At 36.1% G+C, this 26,901-nt stretch overlaps 1 protein-coding gene across 4 annotated transcripts in view; it reads left to right on the top strand.

The window, feature by feature from the left end:
• PCNX4 (pecanex 4) overlaps positions 1-26,901 on the top strand; it is a 57,611-nt gene that overhangs the window by 13,453 nt on the left and 17,257 nt on the right. For all 4 annotated transcript variants that reach the window (XM_020986482.2, XM_078151517.1, XM_020986483.2 and 1 more), the window contains 5 exons: positions 3,342-3,521; positions 3,683-4,197; positions 4,388-4,488; positions 4,646-4,768; positions 23,878-24,241. In XM_020986482.2, the coding sequence (XP_020842141.1) occupies positions 3,342-3,521; positions 3,683-4,197; positions 4,388-4,488; positions 4,646-4,768; positions 23,878-24,241 (1,283 nt within the window). The remainder of the gene's footprint in view (positions 1-3,341; positions 3,522-3,682; positions 4,198-4,387; positions 4,489-4,645; positions 4,769-23,877; positions 24,242-26,901) is intronic.

Here is a 26,901-nt window from a genome sequence, read left to right on the forward strand (position 1 = left end):
TTTAAAGCCTATTTTAATGTGATATTTGATGGCTTGAATTTCTTTGAAAACTACCTGTTCGTGTCTTCTGTCGATTTATCTATTGGGGAATGGTTTTTGATCTCATAAATTTGGATTAATTCCTTATATATCTTGGAAATGAGACTTTATCAGAGAAACATAAAGATTTTTCTTCCTGTTACTTGTTTCCTTTCAAATTTTTACTACATTAGAATTTTTGGTGTAAAACCTTCTTAATTTTAAATAATCAAAACTATCGATTTTATCTTGTGTGATTTTCTCCAACTAGTTCATGGTTTTGTGTTTTTAAAAATATTCTGTGCCATTGTTTTCATAAATATCGTTTTTAAATAGGTAAGATTTAAAATTCATATTGTAACTAATCTAGCTCTCTGCATTAATACCAATTCATAAAAGAACCAGACATGAATCTTTTGATGAAATTAGCTCTAATACAGGAAAAAAAAATGCTTAGTTCCCTATCATTTGTATGGAAAATTTATTAAATGATAATTATTTTTGCTTGCTATTGATGACGTTAGGAGAAAGCGTTTTTACATGTTGGTCTCTTTTTGGTGGTATGATTTTCAAAGTTAGAGTAATCAGATTGTACTTGAATACTACTTTTAAAAAGTTGTGAAGAAATGTATTTGATGTATATCTATATATGTACCCCCTTAACAAATTTTTTTTCTTTTTTTAGAGTCTTTTTCAGTCATAATCTACAGAATAGGGTTTTTTTTTTCTTCAGCCTATAACCCATACCTTGTTTTAAATGATAATTATCAACCTAATGACATATGATTTTCATTTGGAAGGTCAACTCCCTGGATAACACCCAGCAGAGATTTAGTGAAGGGAAAGTATAAATATAACATGGTTACTATTCTTCATGCCTTTACATTTTACTTATTCCTGAACTAACATTAAAAGAAAATTTTGCAAAAAACCAGACTGGATTTAATAGATGTAAGGCACATTTTATTAAAACAATTTTTTAAAAAATTGTTGGAAAATTGTTATATTTCTTTTTTAAACAAGTTCAAAAAAAAAATCATGAAACACCCCCTCTAGCATCAACGTCAGTAGAAAGTAAAAATTAGCCTAAAAATTGGTCATTTCTGCTTAGTTAATTAGGGAGAATTAAGAGACACTAATATCATAAATATAAAAATGATGTTAACAAGAATAGTTATTAACCAAGATTCAAATATATACAGAATTTGCACATAGCTCTCCAGATGAATGTTGCTTTCAAAGGTGATCACCAAATGAAACACTTTCTCTCTTAACATTAGATTATACAACATTTGAAAAGCCAAAACAGATAGTATTCCATCTCTTTTTAAGATATGAATAAATGATTGCTTTGTTTTTAATAGTATTTTACTGTAGTCTTATTTACTCGTCATAATAAGCAAGTACTGCATACTCATCATATATAATTTTTTGTCTGAGTTGAGTTAAAGAACACCAAAGCGTAACCCTGTTTATTTTCCATTGGTATGTGAATATTATTTATGTGAATTTTTTCTGAAGTATACCTCCATGTTGTTTGGCTTTTATTTAGATAGCATTTTGAGGTCTACAAAGTCTTTTTTCACAACAATAAAAAAATAGGTAGTACATGCTTCATTATGCTCTGTTACAGATGAAGTAATAGCCCCCAGCAGCTAATTGGCTTAAACAAGGGCTACACAGTCAGTAAGTGGCTGAACCCGGTCTCCTTTTTTCTAGGTCTAATATTCTTTCCACTTCACATGACCTGGTTTGTTATTGTTTCATAAGTTTAGTAAATTTTCCCTTCCCAAAACATTATCGAAATGTTTTCTTGCGTGAATAAAAGTTAAGTTTAAATATTTTTTCCCAATTAAAAAAAAGTATAACATTACAAATGCAAATTACAAAACACTGAATTACCCACTAACTCACTTTGGATTAGTCATAAACTACTTCTTTCACATGTAGAGATGATCTTTCTGTGCCATCATTGGGTATTTTTTTTCCTGTGGTCTTAATATAAACAACATTAAATTGTCATGATTTGAATGAACATATATGCAAAACATGAAATGTTATTTAAGTAGAATGGCTTTGAACAATATGATGTAAGAGATGTTTTTTTTTTTTCTACATAGCTGTGGTCTTTCCATTGGCTTGTTTTAGATGATGTGATTGCTTTTTATACCTGAAGTGTTTTCTTCTAAGAACTAAATGAAATTGGTTTTAAAAGTTAGCACTGATGACTGCACCTGTATAATCTATACCAAATTGCTTTCCTTTTTGAGGAGGGAAGGAAGGGAGGGAGAAAATTTGGAATTCAAATAAAAAAAAAGTTTAAAATTTTTGTTTATATATAAAAAAAATGAACACCAAAAAAATAAAAGATTTTTAAAAATTACCACTATAGAAACTGTTGACAAAGAATTCAACATTACAGCATTACCCCTAAGTTAATGTTTCATTTGTTCAAAAAGCATAAAGGACATGTATTCTCCTACTTCAGAGTAAGTGTTGTATCACTGTGCTGTCTCTCTCTACCTCTCTTTCTCTCTGCTTTTCATTCATTTACTTCTGATGTATTACTATGTACTTGAGTAGTATAGTTATTGGTGTTATCTTGGCTTTTATTATTCATTGAGGTCAAAATCTTCAAAACTCTGGTTCTCTTTTCATATTAGAAAATTGGAGATAGGATTTTTTGCACAGGTTAGCATCTTTGCCTTTGATTGAATTGAACTCAGTTGACTTTAAGGGTATTCATTCATGTATCATTCATGTTAGGACTGTTTATCCTTAAGTATTTGAACTGTGCTGTATGTGTAGGTTTGGGGAACTATCTACAATTGTTTATATGTGGGTTTCTTTTTCTGGAAAGAGCCTTCATTGTATGCCATGGTGTAGGAGAAAGGTCACTGGAAGATTGGCAGTCAGGACCTGAGTTCTAATTCTGCTCTACCATTTATTGGCTCTGTGACCTCTATTAGATTGTAAGCTCCTTGAGGTGAGGAACTGTCTTTTGCCTCTTTGTATGCCCAGTCCTTAGCATAGGGTCAGGGATATAGTAGGTACTTTAAAAATGTTTATCGAATGAATGGATGACCTAGTATAAGTTGGCTAACCTCACAAAGAGGTTCTCAGTCTCCTCTTTTATAAAGTGAGAGGGTTGAAATAGATAATTCCAGCTCAATTCAATTCAACAAATATCATAAGTGTCAACTACATTCTGGGCACTGCACTGGAAATACAAAGAGAAAACCATTCCTACCTTCAAGGGACTTAGATTCCACTGAAATATCATGTAATAACTTATTTTTGTATAATTTTGAATTTTTTTATAGGTTTACAGTTAATTTACCAGCTCTAGAGCACATCAATCAAATTTTGCACATCTTATTTGTATTTTTGCCCATTCTGTGGGCACTGGGGACTCTGCCCCCACCCGATGCACTTTTTCTGTGGGGAATGGAGCAGGTTTTGGAGTTTGGCCTTGGAGGGTCACCTATGTCAAGCCACTTAAGGTAAATTTATTTTGGAAAATGTTTCTGGAAGTGTTATAACATTGTTCTGTCTTTTAAAAAATTTTATGAGTGCCTTCTGCTTTTATATTACATTTGTTTCCAAATAAATATGAGCCTTCACTTATAACAAAGTTACAGAAATCTTTTTCTTTTCTTCACAGGTTACTAGTAATGTTTCTTGTTTCTGCTGGAACAGCTATAGCATCCTATTTCATTCCCAGCACTGTTGGTGTGGTACTTTTCATGACTGGATTTGGATTCTTACTAAGTCTTAACTTAAGTGTAATTGGTCATTCTGTACTTGAAGGCAAAATCAGACGGAAAACTCCAGCCAAATCTAAGACTCTGCGTAATTGTTCAAAAAAACAGTTTGGGTGGCGGGAATGTCTTTTTTATTTCATTTTATTAGTTTTAGCACTAATTGAAACTAGTCTTTTGCATATCTTTGCTGCGTTTTCAGCCTTTTCCAAAACAAGCCCCCAGACTATCATTAGTTATATTTTGATGGTACTGTTTATAGTAACATGGCTGCTTAGGGAAATTCAAAGTGTATATGTGTTTGGAATTTTCCGAAATCCTTTCTATACGAAGGATACAAGAACTGTGACTGTCTTCTTGGAGAAGCAAACAAGACTTGTGAAAGTTGGTGTTGTCAGACGAATATTGCTAACTCTAGGTAGGAAAATCAATTTAACAACATATTACTAAATTTCTGAATTTTATAATATTTTACTAGGTTAAAAAATGGTTTGCAACCATAATTTCTCGGTTACTTGAATTATGCAGTTATCTCAATTTACCAAATTAAATTATGATAGAAGGCATTACCTATGGCAAAATTTAATTTTTATTCATTATTATTTCAGTGTCACCTTTTGCTATGATCGCATTTCTTTCACTTGACAGTTCCTTACAAGTACTCCACTCTGTATCTGTTTGCATTGGATTCACAAGAGCCTTTAGAATGGTAACTTTTGTGTGTATTTAAAGTATTTTACTATTGCTATATTGAGGAGATGTTTGACTTCTCTAAATATGTATAACCAACGAAGTCGAGGGGAATATAATTTTGCTTAGAAGGAGTAAATTCTTCCTATTAAAAATTGTCAATGTATTTATTACAGGTATGGCAGAATACAGAAAATGCATTATTGGAAATGGTAGTTGTATCATTGATGCAGTTATTCATATTCAGTAAAGACTTGTGGTGGAACAGAAGCCTGGACACAGGAATCAGACTTTTATTGGTAAATGTAATTGATTTTAATAACCTAATGCATGTCCCTTCTCTTGTTTTAAATTTTTCTCAGTTTGGGACTAGACATTCTATCATTTGACCAATCCTCTTTAGTTAGACTCTAGGTCATTAACTTTAATATTGGAAGGTTAAAAAAGGTTTGGGAATTGCAAACTTTAAAATTTTAAACTAGTATGATATCATTGACTATATTGAGTGAAAATAAAGTGTTGGGAAATGTTGAAAAGTAGGAATTTATTTGTAAAGTTAAAAAAAAAAAGACAACTAACCTACTTTCCAGACTCTAGTAAACCCTTTTACACTAATGTTCTCCACCTCACTCAAAATACAATTTGAAATCTTAAGATATCCATTGGTCACTTAGAGTAGAATTATTATGTATATGGGTTGGCAAGAGCTTTCTTTGGAAAGCTGGAAGCATTTGATTATCATTCGGCTAGAAGTATTTGATTATCATTCAATACAAAAACAAAAGATAATATATTTTCAAACTTCATGCAGAATAAGTAGATATTTCTACATAAAAGGTCTCGGGTGGGGGGGGACATCTTCTTTGAGAATATTAGCTGTTGGAGGTAAGTTAAAGGCATTAGTGAAATTGCCTCCTCACTGAAAAATTCTTTGAAAAGTCAGAAATACTTTCGAGAAAGAATTATTTAGAATGTATTAAGGGGGAAAAGATGGAATATTAATAAATTCTATTTATATGTACATGACAGTAGTGCTAAATTTGTTTACACATTTGTATCTCTTTTCATATACACATATATTTATAACACAAATGAGGAACCTTTTTAGCCTTGAGTATTTAGCAACACTGATGTATGCTTCCAAATAAATTAGAAGGAAGAAAAGGAGAAGAAAAATTGTGGAGAGAGCTACGATGGGAAGTAGTAGGAAAAGACTTGTCATGTATATCATCATATGGATCCCTTTGTGTGCGAGTTGGACTACGTGGCCATTGAGGTTTCTTCCAGCTCTCAGATTCTTTTTCTGTAACCCTACTATGTGCCAGGCACTATTCAAGGCAGGAGGGATAGAGTGGCAAAAATGAGAGAGTACCTGCACATAAGGAGCTTATATTCCATTGGGGAGACAACATGTATGTACATATAGAAATACATTTAGAATATATACAGGGTAGATTTATTTATTAGGGAGGCTCTTATAGCTGAGAGTGGAGCATGGTGCAGGAAAGGCTTCGCAAAGGAGATGGCTGTGGGCATCACAGCACAGTTTTGAAGGAAACAGAATTTTACAAGGAAGTGAAGTAAGAGTGCATTCCAGGCATGAGGGAAAGCCAGTGCAAACACCTATGAGATGGGAGATGGAGAGTTATGCATAAGAAATGAGAAGTCAGTTTGTCTGGACCAAGGAGTACCCAAAATGGAGTTGTGTAATAGGGCTAAAAAAAAGAAAATTTTTTGAGGCTAGGTAGTAAAGTACTTTAAAAGCTAAAAAGAGAAATTTATATTTAGAGGCAGTAGGGAGACATTGAGTTTATTGAATAAAGTCATCTTGGCACTTGTGTGGAAGATATATTAGAGAAGGAGGTACTAGAGACAGGCAGACCAAGAAGGAATCTTAAAATAGTCAAAGCTAGAAGTAATGAGGACCCAAATTAGAGTAGTGGCTGTATAAATGGAGATAAAGGGACAGATGGGAGTGATATCATAGAGATAGAAATGACAAGATTTGACAGCTGACTCAATGTGCAGGGTCAGGGAATGTGAGGAGGCAAGAATAATGACAAGATTGCAAAAATGGGTGACTAGAAGGGTGTAGTGACTTCAACAGAGGAAAGTGGGTTTGGAGGGAAATGTAATGAGCAAGTTGCCCTTGTTGAATTCACATCTTTTAGCCCATATGAGCTACATCCTTAGTTATTAAAAAAAAAATGTGCCAACTTTCACACAAGAGAATAGAACAGTCTGTAAACTATAGACCATCGAGTTTGACTTTGATTCCTAAGATCACTCTAGAATGGATCATTAAAAATTAACCTTTAATGGTTAGCTAGCATCTCAAAAGGAAAGAGATGATTACAGAGTCAGCATGGCTTCATCAAAAATTAAGCAAGGCTAGCCTAATTTTCTATCCATATCTGTGGTACTTGAGACAGTGCATACATAACGGTATGTGGTACATAGTAAATGTTTAGTAAAAGTTCATTCATTGCAAAAAATGTGCTAAAATCTTTTGATTAGGATTACTAAACTTATGATTAAGCAAAAATCTGTAGATACTAGATTTTAGCATATTTTCTGCAGTGAATGAATAAACTTTGTACCATACACTGTCCTAAGTACTAGAGGTAAGGATAAAAAAGCAAGATAATATTCTCTGATGTCAAGGAGCTCATACTCTAATCGGGAGACACAACCCATGGAAGGTTTAGTGCCTCACACTGTTCTTGAGGAGATGAAGAGATATGGGCTAGATGATAATACAATTCATTGGATTCGAAACTGGATGGCTGCCTTATAGTAGTCATTTATGCTTCAGTGTTCCAAGAGAGGATCCCAGGGATCTCTGGTTTGACCTGTGCTGTTTAACATTTTATCAGTTACTTAGATAAAGTCATAGATGACATGCTCATCAAATTTGCAGAAAACCAAAGTAGGAAGGATAACTAATATTGCATGACAGAGTCTGGGTCCAAAAGGATCTTGCCAGGCTAGAGCATTGGGCTGAATCTAATAAGAGAAAATTCTATAGGGGCAAATGGAATATAACACTGGGTAAAACAAAAAAATCAACCTCTTGAGTGTAAGATAGAAGCATTAAAAAATAGCCATTCTGTAGAAGATCCAAGCATTTTAGTAGACTGCCAGCTAAATAGGAGCAAGCAATGGAGTGTGGCAGCCAAAAAAGCAAATTCACAAAGTGATCGTTTTGTTTTGTCGTTACTTATGATTATTCTCTCAGTTTCTTTTTTTTCCCCTTATTGTAGCTAGCATTTCTACAACCATGTCAAAGAGAAATGGTAACAAATAGGCATCCTTGTTCACCCCTGGAATTGTTGGAAAGGTTTCTAGTTTATCTCTATTGTAAATAAGAGTAGCTTTCGTGGTTTTAGATATAAACTACTTATTTTTTTTAAAGGTCCATTTATTCCTACTATATTTCCCATGTAATATAATATTTTTTAGTTTTATTTTTAACAGAAATGGGTATTACATTTTGTTGAAAGCTTTTTCTGCATCTGTTGATATAGTCATATGTTTTTTGTTACTAAGAACTAGCTAATTAAGTTTATAGTTTTCCTATTATTAAACCAACCCTGCATTTTTGATATAAATCTAACCTTGGCATGGTGTGTAATCACTGTTTAGGTTGTTTTAGCCTCTTTGCTGATAGTTTATTTAAAATTTTTGCTTCTGTGTTTTTGAGGGATATCGGTATATAGTTTTCTTTTTCCATTTTGAATGTTTGTATTTTATGTTTATCATTTTATTTGTCAAAACCATATCTGTGTGATGAAAGGAATTTGGTTGAATCCTTTCTTTTGCTATTCTTGCAAACAATTTATATAATATTGGAATTAATTTCTTAGATTCACTTATGAATCCATCTGGTAACTGGAAAATTTTTATTTGGAAGTTCATTTATAGCTTGTTCTGTTTATTCCTCTGAAATTGGATTGTTTTAAGTTCTCTGTTCTGTTAATTTGAGTATTTTGTAGTTTTATAAATATTTATTTCATTTAAGTTGTTGGTTTTGTTCATATATGGTTAGGAAGAATAGTTTCTAATAATATCCTTTGTTCTTCGTTTCTTCTGAATTCATTCTCCTTTCTCATTTTTGATGGTGGTGATTTGGTTTTCCTCGATCTTCTTTTTAATCAAAATAACTAATGGTTTCTCTATTTTGTTAGTTTGGGATTTCTCTCTCCTCCCTCTCCCCCCAGAGTAGCTACTAATATTCAGTAGTTTTTTGGGTTTTTTTTGTTTTGAGTTTTCTTTAATTTTCAAGACTTCTTTTTTGATGCTTAAGTTTTTAAAATTTGTTCATTTCTTGGTATTTTTTTAGTTGCATTCACAATTCACTAATCTTTTTCTTTTTTGTAAAAAAAAAGTGTTTAGGTATACAAAATTTTCTTTAAGTACTGGCTACACCCCAAAAATTTTGGAATGTTGTCATTATCTTTAATGCAATTATCAGTAGTTTTTATGATGGTTTTTGACCTAATAATTCTATATGTAAGTTAGTCTTCAGTTGATTTTTAATATTTTTATTGGCCTTTTATTTATTATAATTCATTACAATGTAATTAATAAATGATATATACAATATTTCTGCTTTTCAGCATTCGTTTGTGAGGTCTTTGTGTCTTAAAGACTTAATCAGTTTTTGTAATGGTGCCATATGCAGCTGATAATATATATGTGTATATAGACATATATATTTGTATTTATAGATAGATTGTTACATGCACACCAACACACACACAAATATTTCTATTTCCGTTTAATAATGTCCAGAGATTTGTCTTACTTAATTTTGCTAAAATTCTCAGGACGTTAATTTCTTTCCTGTTCATTTTTTTGTTAGATTTATTAAGAGTTGATAGAGATAATTTGAGTTCCCCCATTATTATAGTTTTATTGTCTATTTCACCTTGTAACACATTTAGTTATTTCTTTAAGAGTATTTAAAAACTATGCCATTGGGTGTTATATGAGTTCATCATCTCAGTTACCCTTTCAGAAAAATTTAGTTTTACTTTTTATTTTTTTTAGTTGTCTGTTTTTGCTGTGCCTTGTCTGAAGTCATAATTGCTACTTCTTTTTTTGTATTTAGCTGAGGCAAAATAGATTTTGCTCTAATCCCTTATTTTAACCTTTTGTTACTCATTATATTTCAAGGGTGTTGGATTTTGCTTTCTAACCCTTTCTGCTAATCTTTTCCATTTATGGGCAAATTCATCCTATATTGGTTATAATCAGTTAATTGTTTATTTCCCTCCATTCTATTCTCTTATCCTTTTTCATCTGTATGTACCTCTTTCCCTGTTTATTTCAAGTTGTTGCCCGTTATATTTTTCCTTTTATCTTTTTCTTCACCTTCTCTTCTTCAGGCTTAAGGTTTTGCTTATGACTAATACCTTCATACATACATACATACATATATATATATATATATATTTTGTCATGTCTGACTCTATGAGTCCTTTAAGATTTTCTTGGCAGAGATACTGGAGTGGTTTGTCATTTCCTTCTCCAGCTCATTTTACAGATGAGGAAACTGAGGCAAACTGGGTTAAGTAGTTGCCCAGGGATGTCTGAGGCCATATTTGAACTCAGTCTTCTTGACTCCAGGCCTAGCACTCTATCCACTGTGCCACCTAACTGCCATTCCTGTATTTACCCTTACTCATATTCCCCTTTCCCTTTTCCTGTTCCTATCTGTAACCCTGTTGAATTGAATGCATGCTTACACTAAACTCTTTGTATGTATGTAAGTGTTCTGCCCTCTTTTGACCAGTTTAGATGAAAATGATCTTCAAATGACATTTGCCCCCTTCCCTCCTTCCATGTTTGCATGTAGTTCTTCTCTGTCTTAAGTTATCCCATCTACCCTTAATGTAGCCTTCTCTTCCCCCCTCCCCTACCCCAACTGCTTTTTTCTGTTTTTACATCTTCAAAACCTACCAAAAGTATTTATAGGTATTTTGTTATTTTGTCCCACCTAACTATTCTGTGGCTCACCTTGTGACATTGGAATTCTAAAAGAATCCCCCTTCAGTGTCTCCTTTGAACAGTTTATTTTCCTGATTGTTGACTTGTAGCTACTTTTTTGTTTTTCTCTTGACTTCTGTTATTTATAATAAGTGCCTTTTCAGTTCTTGTTTTTTCTTCAGGAATATTTGAAAAGCTACTATTTCATTGAAAATCCATTTCTTTCCTTGTAGGATCATATTCATTTTTGCTAGGTATGTTATTTGTATTTGTGACTTTTGTCTTTTGCCTTTTGGAATATTTCATTCCATGTTTTAGACTCCTTTAAAGTGATAGCTGCTACCTCTTATACAGTCTTGATTGTACCACTTCTTTGATATTTAAATTCTTACTTTCTGACTGCTTGTAATATATTCTTCTTTTGTCTGGAAGTACTGAATGTTAGCAATGTTATTGCTGGGAGTTTTCATTTTGGAGTTCCGGAAGGTGACCAGTGGATTCTTTCTGTTTTTATTTTACCTCCTTGTTCTGATATGTCTGGGCGGTTTTCTTTAATGATTTCTTGAAATAGGATGTCTAGCTGGTTGGTGGTTGTTGTTTTGTTTTGTTTTTTGTAGGTTTTTTTAGTGATATATTGGATATTAGTATGGAAGAAATTAAATTTAGACTGACACTTCACACCTTATTACAAAGATAAGTTACAGATGGGTGCGTGACCTAGATATAAAAGGGCACATCATAAACAAACGAGAAGAAACTTGGACAAAATTACCACGTTAGACCTGTGGATAGGAGAAAAGTTAATGACCAAACAAGGAATAGAGAGAGTCACAAAAGATAACATGGATGATTTTAATTACATAAAATTAAAAAGATTTTGTACAAACAAATACAAAGTTGAGATTAAAAGAGAAATGATTAACTGGAAAAAATCTTTATAGCAGGTTTCTCTGATAAAGGTCTCATTTCCAAGGTATTATAAGGAAGAATAAATCCCCTATTAATAAATCATCTAAGGATATGAAAAGACAGTTCTCAAGGGAAGAAATCCGTGTTATTTTCCCCATCTTGACCCCTTGGTATATCAGTTCATCTCTGCACTGACCTCTTCTCATGAATCCCTACTAGGTGCTTGATAAATGTTTTATTATTGATTGATTATTTTTTCTCTATATATAATCAGCTATTTTTAACATGACCTATCTGTCATGTCATATAGTGACTCTGGAAATTTTTTGGTGAGATTTCTGCCTCTTCTAGCTTGCCATTTGCCCTCAGTCAGACTGAGAGCTGTTGAAGACCTTAGATTGAAATGGCCAAGGTTCTCCAGTGCATCCTGGGCCATCTCTAGTCATCCTGATCTATATCTGGCCATTGGATTCAGATGGCTCAGATGGAGGAGAAAGTGAGGCTGGTGACTTTGCACAGTCCTTCCTCTCTTAAATCCTATTCACTTGCATATCATGCATCCCTTTCGTGATGTCATGGTCATCTTTGAAAAAAAAAGACAAACAGCAAGCAAGCAAGCAGACCACTTTACCAAAGTCTTAGCCTTGAATTACTCCCACCATTTGCCACCTTCACTTCTACACATGTGCCTTTGCATGAAGGTAGAGAAAATAACACAACTAATCTGACTGGGTCCATGACAAATTGTGTTGTATAACTTGAATTGGGCATTCACTGCTGCTAGAAAATCTTTCTGTACCTGCAATTTAAACTCCCTATCCCACTTGCTACAGCAGCTTTTCCAAGCCTTTTCATCCTTCTTCAAACTTCCCATAGCTGCCCCTCTCCCCCTTTCAGCTGAGAACCTTACTTCATATTTTACAGAAAAAATTGAAGCCATTCTCCATGAAGTCCCTTTTCTCCTTCCTCATCTGTCACTCAGATGCCTTCTGCCACTATTTCCTCCTTTGCCCCTGTCTCCCATGATGATGTGGCCTTACTCCTTGAAAAGGCTGACCCATCTACCTGCCAAGCAGTCTCGTTCAGTCCCAACTCTTGCAACAAAATACCATCTTTATCATCCCCACTCTGTCACTTATGTTCAATCTCTTTCTGCCTGCTAGCTCATTCCCTACTTCATACAAACATTCCCATGCCTCCCTCATCCTGAAGAAACCTCACTTGATCTTTCCATTCCCATTAGTTATCATCTTCTATCTCTTCTTCTCTTTGTGGCTAAACTACTTGAAATGGCCATCTACAGTAGATATCTCCATTTTCTCTCCTTTCTCTTCTCCATGCCTTACAATGTGGCTTCTGACCTTATTGTTCCACCAAAACAATTTCTCCCATTGTTAACTAGTAATCTCTTAGCTGCCAAATCCAATGTCCTTTTCACATTCTCTTCAGCCTCTGTGCAGCTTTTGATACTGCTGATTTCCCTTTCCTCCTTGATACTCTCTTCTCATTAGGTTTTCAGAACACTACTTTTTCTTGGTTTTCCTCTTACTACCTAACCATTCCTTCTCAGTCCCCTTTGCTGGATCCTCATCCAGATCATACCCTCTAACTATAGATGTTCCACAGGGTTGTTTTAGAGCTTCATCTTTTTTCCCTCAGTGGTACTTCTCTTGGTGATCTCTTCAACTCCCATGGCTTTAGTTACCATCTCTGTGCTGAGGATTCTTAAATCTAATTATCAGGCTCTAATTACTCTGTTGACTTCCAGTTTCATATCTCGAGCTGCCTTTTATACAAGTCAAACAAGATGTCCAGTAGACATCTTAAACTACAGAACTGCTTATCTTTCCCCCAAACACCCTCCCTTCCCTCTTACTATAGAGGGTAATACAATCTTTCCAGTCCCTCAGGTTCTCAGCCTATGCGTCATACTGGATTTCTCACTATCTCTCACCTCCCATATGCAATCTATGGCCAAGGCCTGTCAATTTTGCCTTTGCAGTGTCTCTTCAATACATCCCTTTCCTGCCTCTGACACTGTCACCACTCTAATGAAGCCCTTTATCACTTCATACTTGGACTATTGCAATAGTCTGCTGGTCAGTCTACCTGCATCAAGTCTTTCTCTACCCTAGTTTATCTTCCATTCAACCATTACAGTAATTTCTTTTTTTTAAATAATTTATTTTTAGTTTTCAACATTCACTTCCATAAGATTTTGAGTTTTAAATTTTTCCCTCTTCCTCTCCTTCCCCCTCCCCAAGACAGCATGCAATCTGATGTAGACTCTGCTTATACATTTGTAGTAAACATATTTTCACATTAGTCATGTATGGAAGAATTAGAACTAATGGGAAGAACTACATGAAAGAAAAAACAAAATGGCCAAAGTAAAGGAGAGCACATAGTATGCTTCCATTTGCATTCAGACTCCATAGATCTTTCTTTGGATGTGGATATCATTTTCCATCATGAGTCTTTTGGAGTTGCCTTAGATCCTTGCATTGCTGAGAAGAACTAAGTCTATCAAAGTCAGTCATCACACGATGTGGCTGTTACTGTGTATGATGTTCTCCTGGTTCTGCTCATTTCACTTTGCATCAGTTCATATAAGTCTAGTTTTTTGAAGTCTGACTGCTCATCATTTCTTATAGCACAATAGTATTCCATTACATTCATATACCACAACTTGTTCAGCCATTCACCAATTGATGGGCATCCCCTCAATTTCCAATTCTTTGCCACCATAAAAAAAGCTGCTATAAATATTTTTGTAGATGTGGGTCCTTTTCCCATTTTTATGATCTCTTTGGGATAAAGACCTAGAAGTGGTATTGCAGGGTCAAAGGGTATGCACATTTTTATAGTCCTTTGGGCATAGTTTCAAATTGCTCTTCAAAATGGTTGGATCAGTTCACAGCTCCACCAACAATGCATTAGTGCTCCAATTTTTCCCACATCTTCTCCAGCATTTATCATTTTCTTGTTTTGTCGTGTTAGCCAATCTGATAGGTGTGATATGGTACCTCAGAGTCATTTGGATTTGCATTTCTCTCATCAATAGTGATTTAGAACATTTTTTGATATGACTATAGATAGCTTTAGTTTCTTCCTCTGAAAACTGCCTGTTCCCATCTTTTGACCATTTATCAATTGGGGAATGACTTGTGTTCTTATAAATTCGACTCAGTTCTCTATTTTAGAAATGAGACCTTTATCAGAGACACTGGATGTAAAAGCTTTTTGCTTTCCTTCTAATCTTGGTTGCATTGGCTTTGTTTGTGCAAGAACTTTTCAATTTAATGTAATCAAAATCATTTTGCATTTCATAATGTTCTCCATCTCTGGTTTGGTCATAAATTCTTCTGTTCTCCATAAATCTGACAGTAAACTATTCTGTGCTCCCCTTGTTTACTTATAGTATCAGTCTTTATATCTAAATCACGTACCCGTTTTGACTTTATCTTGGTATAGGGTATAAGATGTTAGTCTGTGCCTAGTTTCTGCCGTACTTTTTTCCAGTTTTCCCAGCAGTTTTTTTAAATAGTGAGTTCTTATCCTAGAAGCTGGAGTCTTTGGACTTACCGAATAGTAGATTACTATAGTCATCATCTGTTGTGTCTTGCATACCTAACCTATTACATTGATCCACCACTCTGTTTCTTAGCCAGTGCCAAGTAGTTTTGATGATTGCTGCTCTGTAATACAATTTAAAATCTCGTCCAGCTAGGCCACCTTCCCTTGCATTTCTTTTCATTAGTTCCCTTGATATTCTGGACCTTTTGTTCCTCCAGGTGAATTTTGTTATTGTTTTTTCTAGCTCTATAAAATAATTTGTTGGTAGTTTGATTGGTATGACACTGAGTAAGTCAATTAATTTAAATTAAATTGTCATTTTTATTATATTGGGTTGGCCTACCCATGAGTAACTGATGTTTTTCTAATTATTTAGATCTGGTTTTATTTGTGTGAAAAGTGTTTTGGAATTGTGTTCGCATAGTTCTTGAGTTTGTTTTGGCAGGTAGACTCCCAAATATTTTATAATGTCTAAAGTAACTCTTAATGGAATTTCTCTTTCTGTCTCATGCTGTTGGGCTTTGTTAGTAATATGTAGAAATGCCAATGATTTATGTGGGTTTATTTTATATTCTGCAACTTTGCTAAATTTGTTTATTATTTCAAGTAATTTTTTACTTGGAGTATACCATCATATCATCTGCAAAGAGTTATAGCTTTGTTTCTTCTTTGCCTATTCTAATTCCTTCACTTTCTTTTTCTCCTCTTTTTGCTAAAGCTAATGTTTCTAGTACAATATTGAATAACAGTGGTGATAATGGACATCCTTGTTTCACCCCCAATCTTATTGGAAATGCTTCTAGCTTATCCCCATTACATATAATGCTTGCTGATGGTTTTAAACAGATGCTACCTATCATTTTAAGGAAGACTCCATTTATTCCTGTGCTCTCTGGTATTTTTAATAGGAAAGGTGTTTTATTTCATCAAAAGCTTTTTCTGCATCTATTGAGATAGTCATATGATTTCTGTTAGTTTTGTTGTTGATATGGTCAGTTATGCTGATGGTTTTCCTAGTATTGAACCAGCCCTGCATTCCTGGTATAAATCCTACCTGGTCATAGTGTATTATCATCTCTTTGCTAATATTTTACTTAAAATGTTTACATCTATATTCATTAGGGAAATTACTCTATAATTTTCTTTCTCTGTTTTAGCTCTTCCTGGTTTAGATGTCAGCACCATCTTTGTATCATAAAAAGAATTTGGTAGGACTCCTTCACCTATTTTCCCAAATAGTTTATATAGTATTGAAATTAATTGTTCTTTAAATGTTTGATAGAATTCATTTGTAAATCCCTCTGGCCCTGGAGATTTTTTCTTAGGAAGTTCATTGATGGTTTGTTCAATTTCTTTTTCTGAAATGGGGTTATTTAAGTGTTTTATTTTCTCTTCCATTAATCTGAGCAATTTATATTTTTGTTAATATCTGTTTCACTAAGATTGTCAGATTTATTGGCATACAGTTGGGCAAAATAGCTCCTAATTGTTGTTTTGATTTCCTGTTCATTGGTGGTGAATTCTCCCTTTTTGTTTTTGATGCTGGTAATTTGGTTTTCTTCTTTTTTTTTTTTTTAAATCAAATTTGCCAAAGGTTTATCTGTTTTATTAGGTTTTTTTTTCATAAAACCAGCTCTTAGTTTTATTTATTAGTTCAATAGTTTTCTTAATTTCAGTTTTATTAATCTCTCCTTTGGTTTTCAGAATTTCCAATTTGGTACTTAGTTGCAGTTTTTTAATTTGTGCTTTTTCTAGCTTTTTTAGTTGCATGCCCAATTCATCAATCTCTTCTTTCTTAGAGGGGAAGGTTGAAGTCCCCCACCAGTATAGTTTTGATATCTATTTCTATCTGTAACTCCCTTAACTTCTCTAAGAATTTGAATGCTAAACTACTTGGTGCATATATGTTTAGTAATATCACTTTGTTGTCTGTGGTACCTTTTAGCAGAATGTAATTTCCTACCTTATCTCTTTTAATTAGATATATTTTTGCTTTCGCTTTGTCTGAGATCAGGATTGCTACCTCTGCTTTTTTTTACTTTAGCTAAAGCATAATATATTCTGCTCCAGCCTTTTACCTTTACTCTCTGTCTATCCCTCTGCTTCAAATGTGTTTCTTGTAAACAACATAGATTATGGTTCTTAATCCATTCTATCTGCTTCCTTTTTATGGAAGAGTTCATCCCATTCATATTCACAGTTCTGATTACTATGTGTGTCTTTATATTCCCTCCCTCCCTTCTCCTTTTCCGTCCTCCCTAGAGTTTTGCTTTTGACCACCATCTTCCTTGTCTGCCTTCCCTTCTGTTAGCCTCCTCCATTTTCTTCCCTTTTACCCTTACTGCTTCTTCCCTCACTATTATTCACCTCCTCTTTTCTTTTCCCTTTCTCCTCCTACTTCCTATAGGGTAAGTTAGATTTCTGTACCTAACTGATTATGTTATTCTCTCTTTGAACCAAATCTGATGAGAGTTAGGTTCAAACAATGCTCATTACCCCCGCTTCTTTCCCTCTACCGTAATAAGTTTTTGTGCCTTTTCATGTGATGTAATTTACCCTCGTCTTCCTCCTCCTTTCCTCTTCTGTACAATCCCTTTTCATCCCTTTTCACTTAGATTTTTTTTATCATCATATCAAAGTCAATTTATACACTATGCCCTCTGTCGATGTATATACCCCTTTTAAATGTCATTCTCAAGAGTTATAAGTGTCATCTTCCCTTGTAGGGATGTAAACAGTTTGCTGTTATTAATAACATATTGTTGAGTTTTTTTTCTTTCCTGTTCACTTTTTTATGCCTCTCTTGAGTCTTGTATTTAAAGATCAACTTTTCTGTTGAGCTCTGGTCTTTTCATCAGGAAGGTTTGGAAGTTTCTTATTTCATTGAATGTCCATCTCCTCCCTTGAAAGATTATGCTCAGTTTCTCTCGGTAGTTGATCCTTGGTTGTAATCCAGATTCCTTTGCCTTATGGAATATCATATTCCACGCCCTCTGATCTTTTAATGTAGAAGCTGCAAGGGCCTTGCGTATCTTGACTGTGGTTCCATGATATTTAAATTGTTTCTTTTTGGCTGCTTGCAGTATTTTCTCTTTGACTTGGTAATTTTGGAATTTGGTGGCAGCATTCCTTGGCATTTTCAGTTTGGGATCTCTTTTAGGCCGTGATTGATAGATTGTTTCAATGACTGTTTTACGCTTTGGTTCTAGGACTTCAGGGCAGTTTTCCTTAATGATTTACTGAAAGCTACTGTCCAGGTTCTTTTTCTTCATCATGTTTTTCAGGTAAACCAGTAATTTTAAAATTGTCTGTCCTGGATCTATTTTCCAGTTCAGTGGTTTTACCAATGAGGTATTTTGTTTTCTTTTTTTTTTTTCCATTCTTTTGTTTCTGTTTGACTGATTCTTGATCTCTCACAGTCATTGGCTTCCACTTGCCCAATTCTAATTTTAGTGAATTGTTTTCTTCTTTTAGATTTTGTACCTCCTTTTCCATTTGGCCAATTCTACTTTTTAAGGACTTGTTTTCTACAGTTAATTTTTGTTCTTCCTTTTCCAAGCTATTGACTGTTTTTTGCATACCTCTCATTTCTTTTCCCAATTTTTCTTCTACTTCTCTTATTTGACTTTTAAAGTCCTTCTTGAGCTCTTCTGTCCTTGAGTTCTTCTAAGAAGGCTTTTTTGGGCTGGAGACTAGTTCATATTCCCCTTTGAGGTTTCAGGTGTAGGTGTATTGACAATGTTGTGCTTTTCTGAATTTGTGCTTTGACCTTCCCTGTTCCCATAATAAGAATCTGTGGTCATTATCTGCTTTTTGTTCGTGGTGTTTGCCTATTTCCTGACTGACTTTTTAAAAAATTTGAGCTCTCATGCTGGAGCACAAGGGGCACTGACCCAACCTTCTTGTGCTGGGAGCCCCAGACCCAGTACTGGCTTTGTGTGCTTGGGTCTCATGTGCTGGCAGTCAAGTCTAAAGGACTCTGGCAGCTTACCTGGTGCTGGTCTGGGGTCAGCAACACTGGAGTTCTCAGGGTGGGGGTGAGGAATCTGGCTCCTGGAGTACGCCTGCTCACCTGGGCCATGTACTTGAATGGTTTGGCTCCTGCTCACCTGGGCCTTGTACTCGAGTGTTTGGCTGCTGGAGGATATTTGTCAGCCTGGAGCTTTGCCTACTGGAGTTGTGCTTCCTGGAATCGTGCTGAAGCACCAGGAGATTTGGCTGCTGCAGAATGCCGTCATACGTAGAGGTTTTCCAAGCTGGTGTCTGCCAGTTTCCCCACCTATTCTGAGGTGCTGGGGCCAGGGGAGTTCTGGTGTTGGTGCTTGCCTGATCTACCACCCTGGGGCTCAGGAGCTCCCCTGGTATGCTGAAGTGGGACTTGCACTGGCTTGCTGGGATGCCTGCTGTCCTATACTCCTTCCCCTCCCCCAGAGCAAGAGGGGCCTTTCCTGTTATTCCCCAAGCTTCCTGGGCTATAATACTGCTGTACCCCATCCTTCTTCTGGCTCAGCTGTTCCAGGGTTTTTCCTGGGGTGATGATTTTTGGGCTTTCACAGGTCATTAAGGGAAGGTGAGAACCACTTACTTACTCCACTATCTTGGCTCCCAGAAATGGAAGTCCACTACAGTAATTTTCTTAAAGTACAGATCAGATTCTGTTGGCTCCCTGTCACCTTCAGGATCAAAGAAAAAAATGCTTTATTTATTATTAAAATCTCTTTATAACCTAGCTCCCTCCTACTTTTTCAGTCTTCTTATACTTTATTTTCTACCATGTACTACTCAGTCTAGTGACACTGGCCTCCTGGCTGTTCACCAACAAGATGCTCTGTCTCTTGGCTCCTTGCATTTTCTTTTAGCCGCCCTCAATGCCAGGAATCCTCTCTTTCCTCAGTTCTGCCTCCTGATTCCTTCTTTTTTAGTTCCACTTAAAATCCCATCTTTTACAGGGAGCCGTTCCCGATCCCTTTAATTCTAGTGCCTTCCCTTTGTTAAGTATTTCCTGTTTTTCCAGTATGTAGCTTGTTTTATATGTATTTGTTTTTATATTGTCTCCCTCTTTATATTTTAAGTTCCTTACAAGGACCATCTTTTGTCTCATTTGGTATCTCCAGCACTTTGCACAGTGCCTGGCACATATTAGGTGCTTGATAAATGTTTATTGATTGATTATTCTTTCTCTTGTGTAAAATCAGCTATCTTTAACATAACTTATGTGTCGTGTCATATAATGACTCTGGAAAATTTTTGGTGAGATTTCTGCCTCTTCTAGCTTACCATTTGGCTTCAGTCAAACAGACTGTTTTGAAGACCTTAGCTTAAAAAAGCCAAGTTGTCCTGATCTGTATCTGGCCACCGGACCCAGATGGCTCCAGAGGAGAAACTGAGGTTGGTGACTTTGCACAACCCTCCCTCACTTAAATCCAATTCACTTGCATATCATGGCCTCACCTTCCTGATGTAACCATGGTCTTCCTCAAGAATGAAAGACAAATAGCAAACTTATCATTTACATCCAGATAATTAGGGAACTTCACTATCCGATATCGCCCCAGGTAATGTGATCAGCACCTTTTGCAAGCATGTGGTTCAGAAAACTCAGCATTTATTTACAGGTTCATGAAAAGAAATAGAAACCATGTTAAATAACATTATCTATAACAGCTAACTTTTTCCCCAGAGACTTTTGTAGTATCAGTCACTTAGTTATATATTAAGCCACTTAATTATATACTAAGCAGAGGATCCAATAAGTGTGTCTTCCACCCTCCAATCCTAGATAAGGAAATATTTATTTTCTGGGCAGACAGGGTCAAGAAGTTAGCTTTTACTTTGGGGCTTAACTAAAAATAATAAAGCATTAAATAAATAATTCTATTGACTGACATTCATGTGCTCATGTCTTGGGAAATTCAAGGGAAAAAAACGGTGTGACCAGTTGAAGAAGACAATTGAAGCAATGACTCTAAAGTTGTTTAGAATAAGAAAGTTTTTCCCCTAGATTTCACACTTCATTTTGCTCTATGGAGCAAAGTAGCTGTGGCTATTTCTCTCCCTCTCTCTGGCTTCAAACAGAAGTTTTAAGGCATAAATAATGTAAAAACCTAGGTAGTTTATAAAGAAGCAAGTGTTGCCAGTACTTACTGTTCACTTCAATATAACCTAGCAGTAAACATTAGGAAGTGAAAGAAGGGGGGAAAAGAGAGAGGGAGAGAGGTTTCATGAGTGATATTGTGTAGCACATTCTTAAAAAATATTATCTCATTTGTGGTAGGTGCTGTATTATCCCCATGTTACCATTGAGGAAACTGAGACCGGCAGATTAAATGATACTCCCAGCTACTAAGTGTCTGAGAACAGACTTGAATTCAGGTCCTCTTGACTTCAGACACAGCATTTTATCCATTGTGCCCCTTAGCTGCTGTCAAGAGGACAGACACAGAGACAGAAAAGCACAACTTTCTAGAACAACGCCCTTAAAAGCTTATTATTTTATTTCATTTTTTTTAAGAATACCTGTGCATTCTATGGCTTAGTGCACCCAACATTCTTAGCACCTGTCACCAAGAGAACAAGTGAATAGGTTTTAGAACAGGAATGCTTTACCTGAGGTCTGTGAACTTTAAAAACAAAATATTTCTGATACCTAGATTTCAATATAATTGGTTTCTTTAGTAATCCTATGTATTTTATGAGTTTAAAAACATAATGAGAAGGGATCAGTAAGCTTCACCAGATTGCCAGAGGTGTCCCTGACACCATAAAAGGTTAAGAACCCCTCTTTTAGAAGCTTTCCCAACTGTTCATGTGTGTGAATTTTATAAATGTTTTTGTAGTCTGGCTGCTTTCTATGTTCATATTATCCATAGGTCATGAGATTTGGAGCTAGAGAAGACCTTAAAGATGATCTTGTCCAAGTCCTTCACTTAAAAATATTAATTTTTTTTTTTGGTTTGTTTTTAATATCACCTTCCTTTACAGTTATATTCATCCCCTTTCCCCAACCCTTGGTAGATATATCCCTTCCTTCTCCTTTTGGAAAAAACAAAAAGGAGAGAAGGAAAAAAGCAGGACAGCAGAACCAACCAGCCCATACAGCTGTGTCTGATGGTAATTCCATAACAGTAGGCCCAAACCTCTGAAGAGAAGAGCTGGGCTTCTCCTAAGCCAAACTTGGTTATTATAATTATGCAGTGCATGTGTTTTGTTGTAGTGGTGGTTATTTATTACATTATTTTGTGATTCAGTTGTTTCAGTTGTGTCCAATTCTTTGTGGTCCCATTTGGGATTTTCCTGGCAAAGATACTGGAATGGTTTGCCATTTCCTTCTCCAGCTCATTTTCTAGATGAGAAACTAAGGCAAACTGGATTAAGTGACTTGTCCAGGGTCACACAGCTAACAAGTGTCTGAAGCCAGATTTGAACTCGGGAAGATGTGTGTTCTTGACTCCAGGCCCAGCACTCTTATCCACTGTGTCACCTAGCTGCCCCTTATTTTAGTCATTATTTATTGTTGATTTCATCATTCTGCATATTTCTTTCTATCAGTTAATGTCAGTCTCATGTTTTTCTAAATTTTTCATGTTCATTTCTAAAGGGACAGTAATATTCCATTACATTCTTGTACCACAGTTTGCTTAACCATTTCCCAGTTGATGGTCACCTACTTTGTTTTCAGCAATAAAATGTTGCCGTGAATATTTTATAAAGGAAGGAGGTCTTTAAATATGTGGCCAGATCAGAGTGTTGGGCCAAATCTAACAAGATCAAATTTAATTGGTATAAATGTAGTGTTACACTTGTATAACTAAGAAGCAGTTCATCCGACAAACTGTGAGGATTTTTTTTGTACTCAAATGCTCTTGTGTCAGAAGTGATAATGTTACCCAACAAAATTAGTGCAAGGTGTAATTGTGAAGAATAAGAAGTTGAGAGTCAAATCAACAAACATTTATTAAGTACTTGCTATGTGCCAGGTGCTATGTTAAGCAGTAGAGATACAAAGAAAGGCAAAAATAGTTCCTAGCTACAATGAATCCACAATCTGCTGGGGCAGACAACATACAAACAAGCAGTAGACACATGCCTGCATGCATGCACACATGGACACTCACATGTTGGAGGTAAGCACAGAGGGAAGGCACTAGCATTGAGGAAGACCTTGCAGAAGGTGGGGTTTTAACTGAGATTCTAAGGAAGCCAGGAGGTAGAGATGAGGATAGAGAGAATTCCAGGCCTGAGGGATAGGTAACCAAGGAAAACACCCAGAGTTAGACAATGTATTGTTTTGTTTAAGGGGAGTGAAGTGTGAAAAGACTTAACAGAGGTAAGAGGGAGCAAGTTGGCTTTAAAAACCAAACAAAGGATTTTGTATTTGATCTTGGAGAAATAGAAAGCTACTGGAGTTGATTGAATAAGGGGGTGACAGGGTCAGAGAAATGCTTTAGTAAGGTCACTTTGACAGTTGAGTAGAGGATAGACTGGCATGGAGAGAGACACGAGGCAGGCTATTGCAGTAATCTAGGTATGAAGTGATAGGGGCCTGTGCCAGGGTGGTGGCTGTATCACAGGAAAGAAGAGGGGCATATAAGAGAGATTTTAGAAAGGTAGAAACCCCAGGATTTGATTACTAATTGGATTGGGGGGGGGTTACAATAAAAGCAAGGAATCAAGAATGTTGCTTAGATTGGGACCTTGGATACCTGGGAAGATGGTGGTGCCCTTAACATTAAGGCTGGTTTCTGTACCCAGAGCCTGGCACATAGTAGATGCTTCATAAATAATTGATACAGAGATATGTGTTGTTGTGTCTGTGGTATGTACAGAGAATTCTTGTTCATGTCTGAATTGAGCTTAATGTTCTTGAGGTCTCTTCCAGTTCTGAGAGTCTGTGAAATAAATAAAAATGTTTATCTTGTTTTTGTGTTTGCAGGTTGGTATTATTCGTGATCGACTGCTTCAGCTCATCACCAAACTGCAGTTTGCTGTAGCTGTTCTCTTGACCTCATGGACAGAGAAAAAACAGCGTCGAAAATCTACCACCACTTTAATTACGCTCAATATAGTCTTCTTCCCAGTTGTAATTTTCTTCATAGTTCTTTCTACACTACTTTCTTCTCCTTTGCTTCCTCTCTTTACCCTGCCCGTGTTTCTGGTTGGGTTTCCAAGACCAGTTCAGAGTTGGCCGGGACCAGTAGGTGCAACAGCATGCATTTGTCCAGATACAGTTTACTATGAGCAGATGGTTCCAAGTCTGAGTGCTGCACTTGGATCTGCAATGGCAGCTGGTAGTTTAGGTAAGTGACTGAGCTGTACTTGAGGTATTTTCATCTCTAAATTTAGTATAGAGAACATTCTGGAGAGATTATCATTCTCGAGAAAAAAACTTGAGCTTTTTGACTATACCAACATTAAATTTTAAAAATGTGACAGACCAGAAGCAAAAAACAAATTTACCTTTCCTTATTGAGATAAATAAAATTACCTAAGTGTTCAGAATCTTTGTGTTTTTTTTTTATTAACAGAAAAAGTGAGAGTTGACAAATTAAAAGGGTTCATCTTACTGATTAAAAATGAGTCATGAACTCCATCAGCGTTCAGGGTTCTGTCCTAGGATCAAAACAAATATTTTTAAAATACTTCCATGAATCTGAGGCAATGATAAATAGAGACACTCAAGTACATGGGGTGAATTAGGTTTTTAAAGAGAATCAGCATGCTGTTGAAGATTCATTCATTCCGTCAGCAAACATTTATTAAGCACCTACTATATGCCAGACACTGTTGCTAAGTGCTGGTGGTATAAAAAGAGGCGAAAGGTAGTCCCTGCCCTCAAAAAGCTCACAGCCTAATGGGTTAGACAACAAGCAAACAAATATTAACAAACAAGCTACATGCAGGATAGGAAATGATCAACAGAGGGATAGCAGGAGAATTAAGGTACTGGAATTTGTAAAGGTTTTTTTTAAGAAGATGAGATTTTAGTTGGGATTTAAAGGATGCTAGAGAATTGAGGGAGAACATTCCAGGCACAGGGGACAGCCAGAGAAATTACCCAGAGCCAGGAGATAGATTGTCTTGTTCATGGAACAACCAGAAGGCCAATATCACGATTAAAGAACATGTGTCAGGGAGTAAGGGATAAGGAGATTGGAAAGACAGGAGAGAGCTAGGTTATAAAAGACTTTGAATGCCAACAGATCACTTTGTATTTGATCCTAGAGGTGGTAAGGAACCATGGAGTTAATTGAATCTGGGAGGTGACATGGTCTGACCTGTACTTTAGGAAAAACAGTTTGGTAGCTGAACAGGATGGATTCGGGTGGGGAGAGACCTGAAGCAGGCAGACCCACCAGCAGGCTGTTGTCCAGGCATTTGATGATGAGGGCCTGTACCACAGTAGTGTCAATGTCAAAGGAGAGAAGGCAGAGTTTTCAAGAGACAGTAAAATGGTAAAATTGACAAGTATTGGCAATAGCTTGGATATCCAGGGGAAGAGGGTAGGGTGAGAGATGGTGAAGAGTCCAGAGTAACTGCTAGGTTAAGAGCCTGAGTGTCTGTGAGGATGGTGTTGTCCTCTATGGTAATAGGGAAGAGGAGAGTTGAGAGGGAAAGATAACAAGTTTGTTTTTGGACCTGAGTTTAAAATGCTGCACTTCCGTTTAAAGATATCTGAAAAGCAGTCAGAGATGTGAGATTGGAGGTCTGCAGAGAGGTTGGAGCAGGATAGATAGATTTGAGAATCATCAACATAAAGATGGTAATTAAATTCGTGGGAGATGATGAGATCACCAAGTGAAGTAGTATGGAGGGAGACGAGGGTCCATCTGTCGACATCCATGGTTAGAGTGAGTATTCTATATGAGGCCTCCAGCAAAGGAGAGAGGAGTGGTGAGATTGGTAGGAGAAGAACCAAGAGAAAGTAGTGTCCTGAAAACCTAGAGAGAAGAGTATCAAGGAGGAAAATGATCAACATTTTCCTGAGAAAAGGCTTCAGCAAAGAGCTTATTAGTGACTTTGGAGGGAGCAGGTTTTGGTAGAATGATAAGGTCAGAAACCAGATTAGAAGGGGTTAAGAAGAGAGTAAGAGGGAGGAAAATGGAGATATTTGCTGTAGAGGGCACTTTCAATGAGTTTAGCCACAAAGGGCAGAAGAGATAGAGGATGATAGTTAACAATGAGGGTTTCTTTAAGATAGGAGAAACAAACATTTGTAGGCAGTAGGGAATGAACCATTAGGGAGAGACTGGACATCAGTGAAGGAGTGAGAATGATGGGGCATTCTATTGAAGGAGGTGGGACAGAATGGGATCACTTGTATGAGTAAAGAATTTAGCCTTATTGAAGAATAAGGCCATGAGTGAAGGAGGAGATAGTGGTAGAAGGTATATGATTCCTATGAGATGAGGAAGAGGAGAAAAGAGAGCTGGTGGTAGAAGGTATATGATTCCTATGAGATGAGGAAGAGGGGGAAAGAGCTCTTGGCAAATGTCCCTGATTTTTTTCTATAAAACATGAGGCAAGGATCTCAACTGAGAGTAGTGGGAGGGGGAGCCATGGGAAGTTTGAGGAGGGATGAAAAGATTTAGAAGAGCCACTGTGGAGAGTAAGATAGTGAGTTGCTAAGGCAGGTATAGAGGGATTGCCTAGCAGCAGAGAGGGCTAAGGTGAGATTATGTAACAAATTTGTAGTAGACCCAGTCATAACCGTTGTGTGATTTTTCTCTACCTTTGTACAGTAGCATGTGTATAGGAATGAATGGTAGAGGGATCCAGGGCTGAGATTTGGCAGGTAGTACAGTGAAATGAGTCTAGGGACATGAGGACAGACTAGAGTTAAATTGGCTTGCCAAGGGGTCAAGATGGAGCAAAAACACTGGCAAATACAGTAGAGTTGGCCTGGAAGAGAACTTAGTGTTTGAGGGATTGGAGGTCACATCAAGAATGAGGAATAGGG

Source organism: Phascolarctos cinereus, unplaced genomic scaffold, assembly GCF_003287225.1.
Source record: "Phascolarctos cinereus isolate Bilbo 61053 unplaced genomic scaffold, phaCin_HiC Scaffold_3;HRSCAF=262, whole genome shotgun sequence".
Classification (NCBI taxonomy): Eukaryota; Metazoa; Chordata; class Mammalia; order Diprotodontia; family Phascolarctidae; genus Phascolarctos; species Phascolarctos cinereus.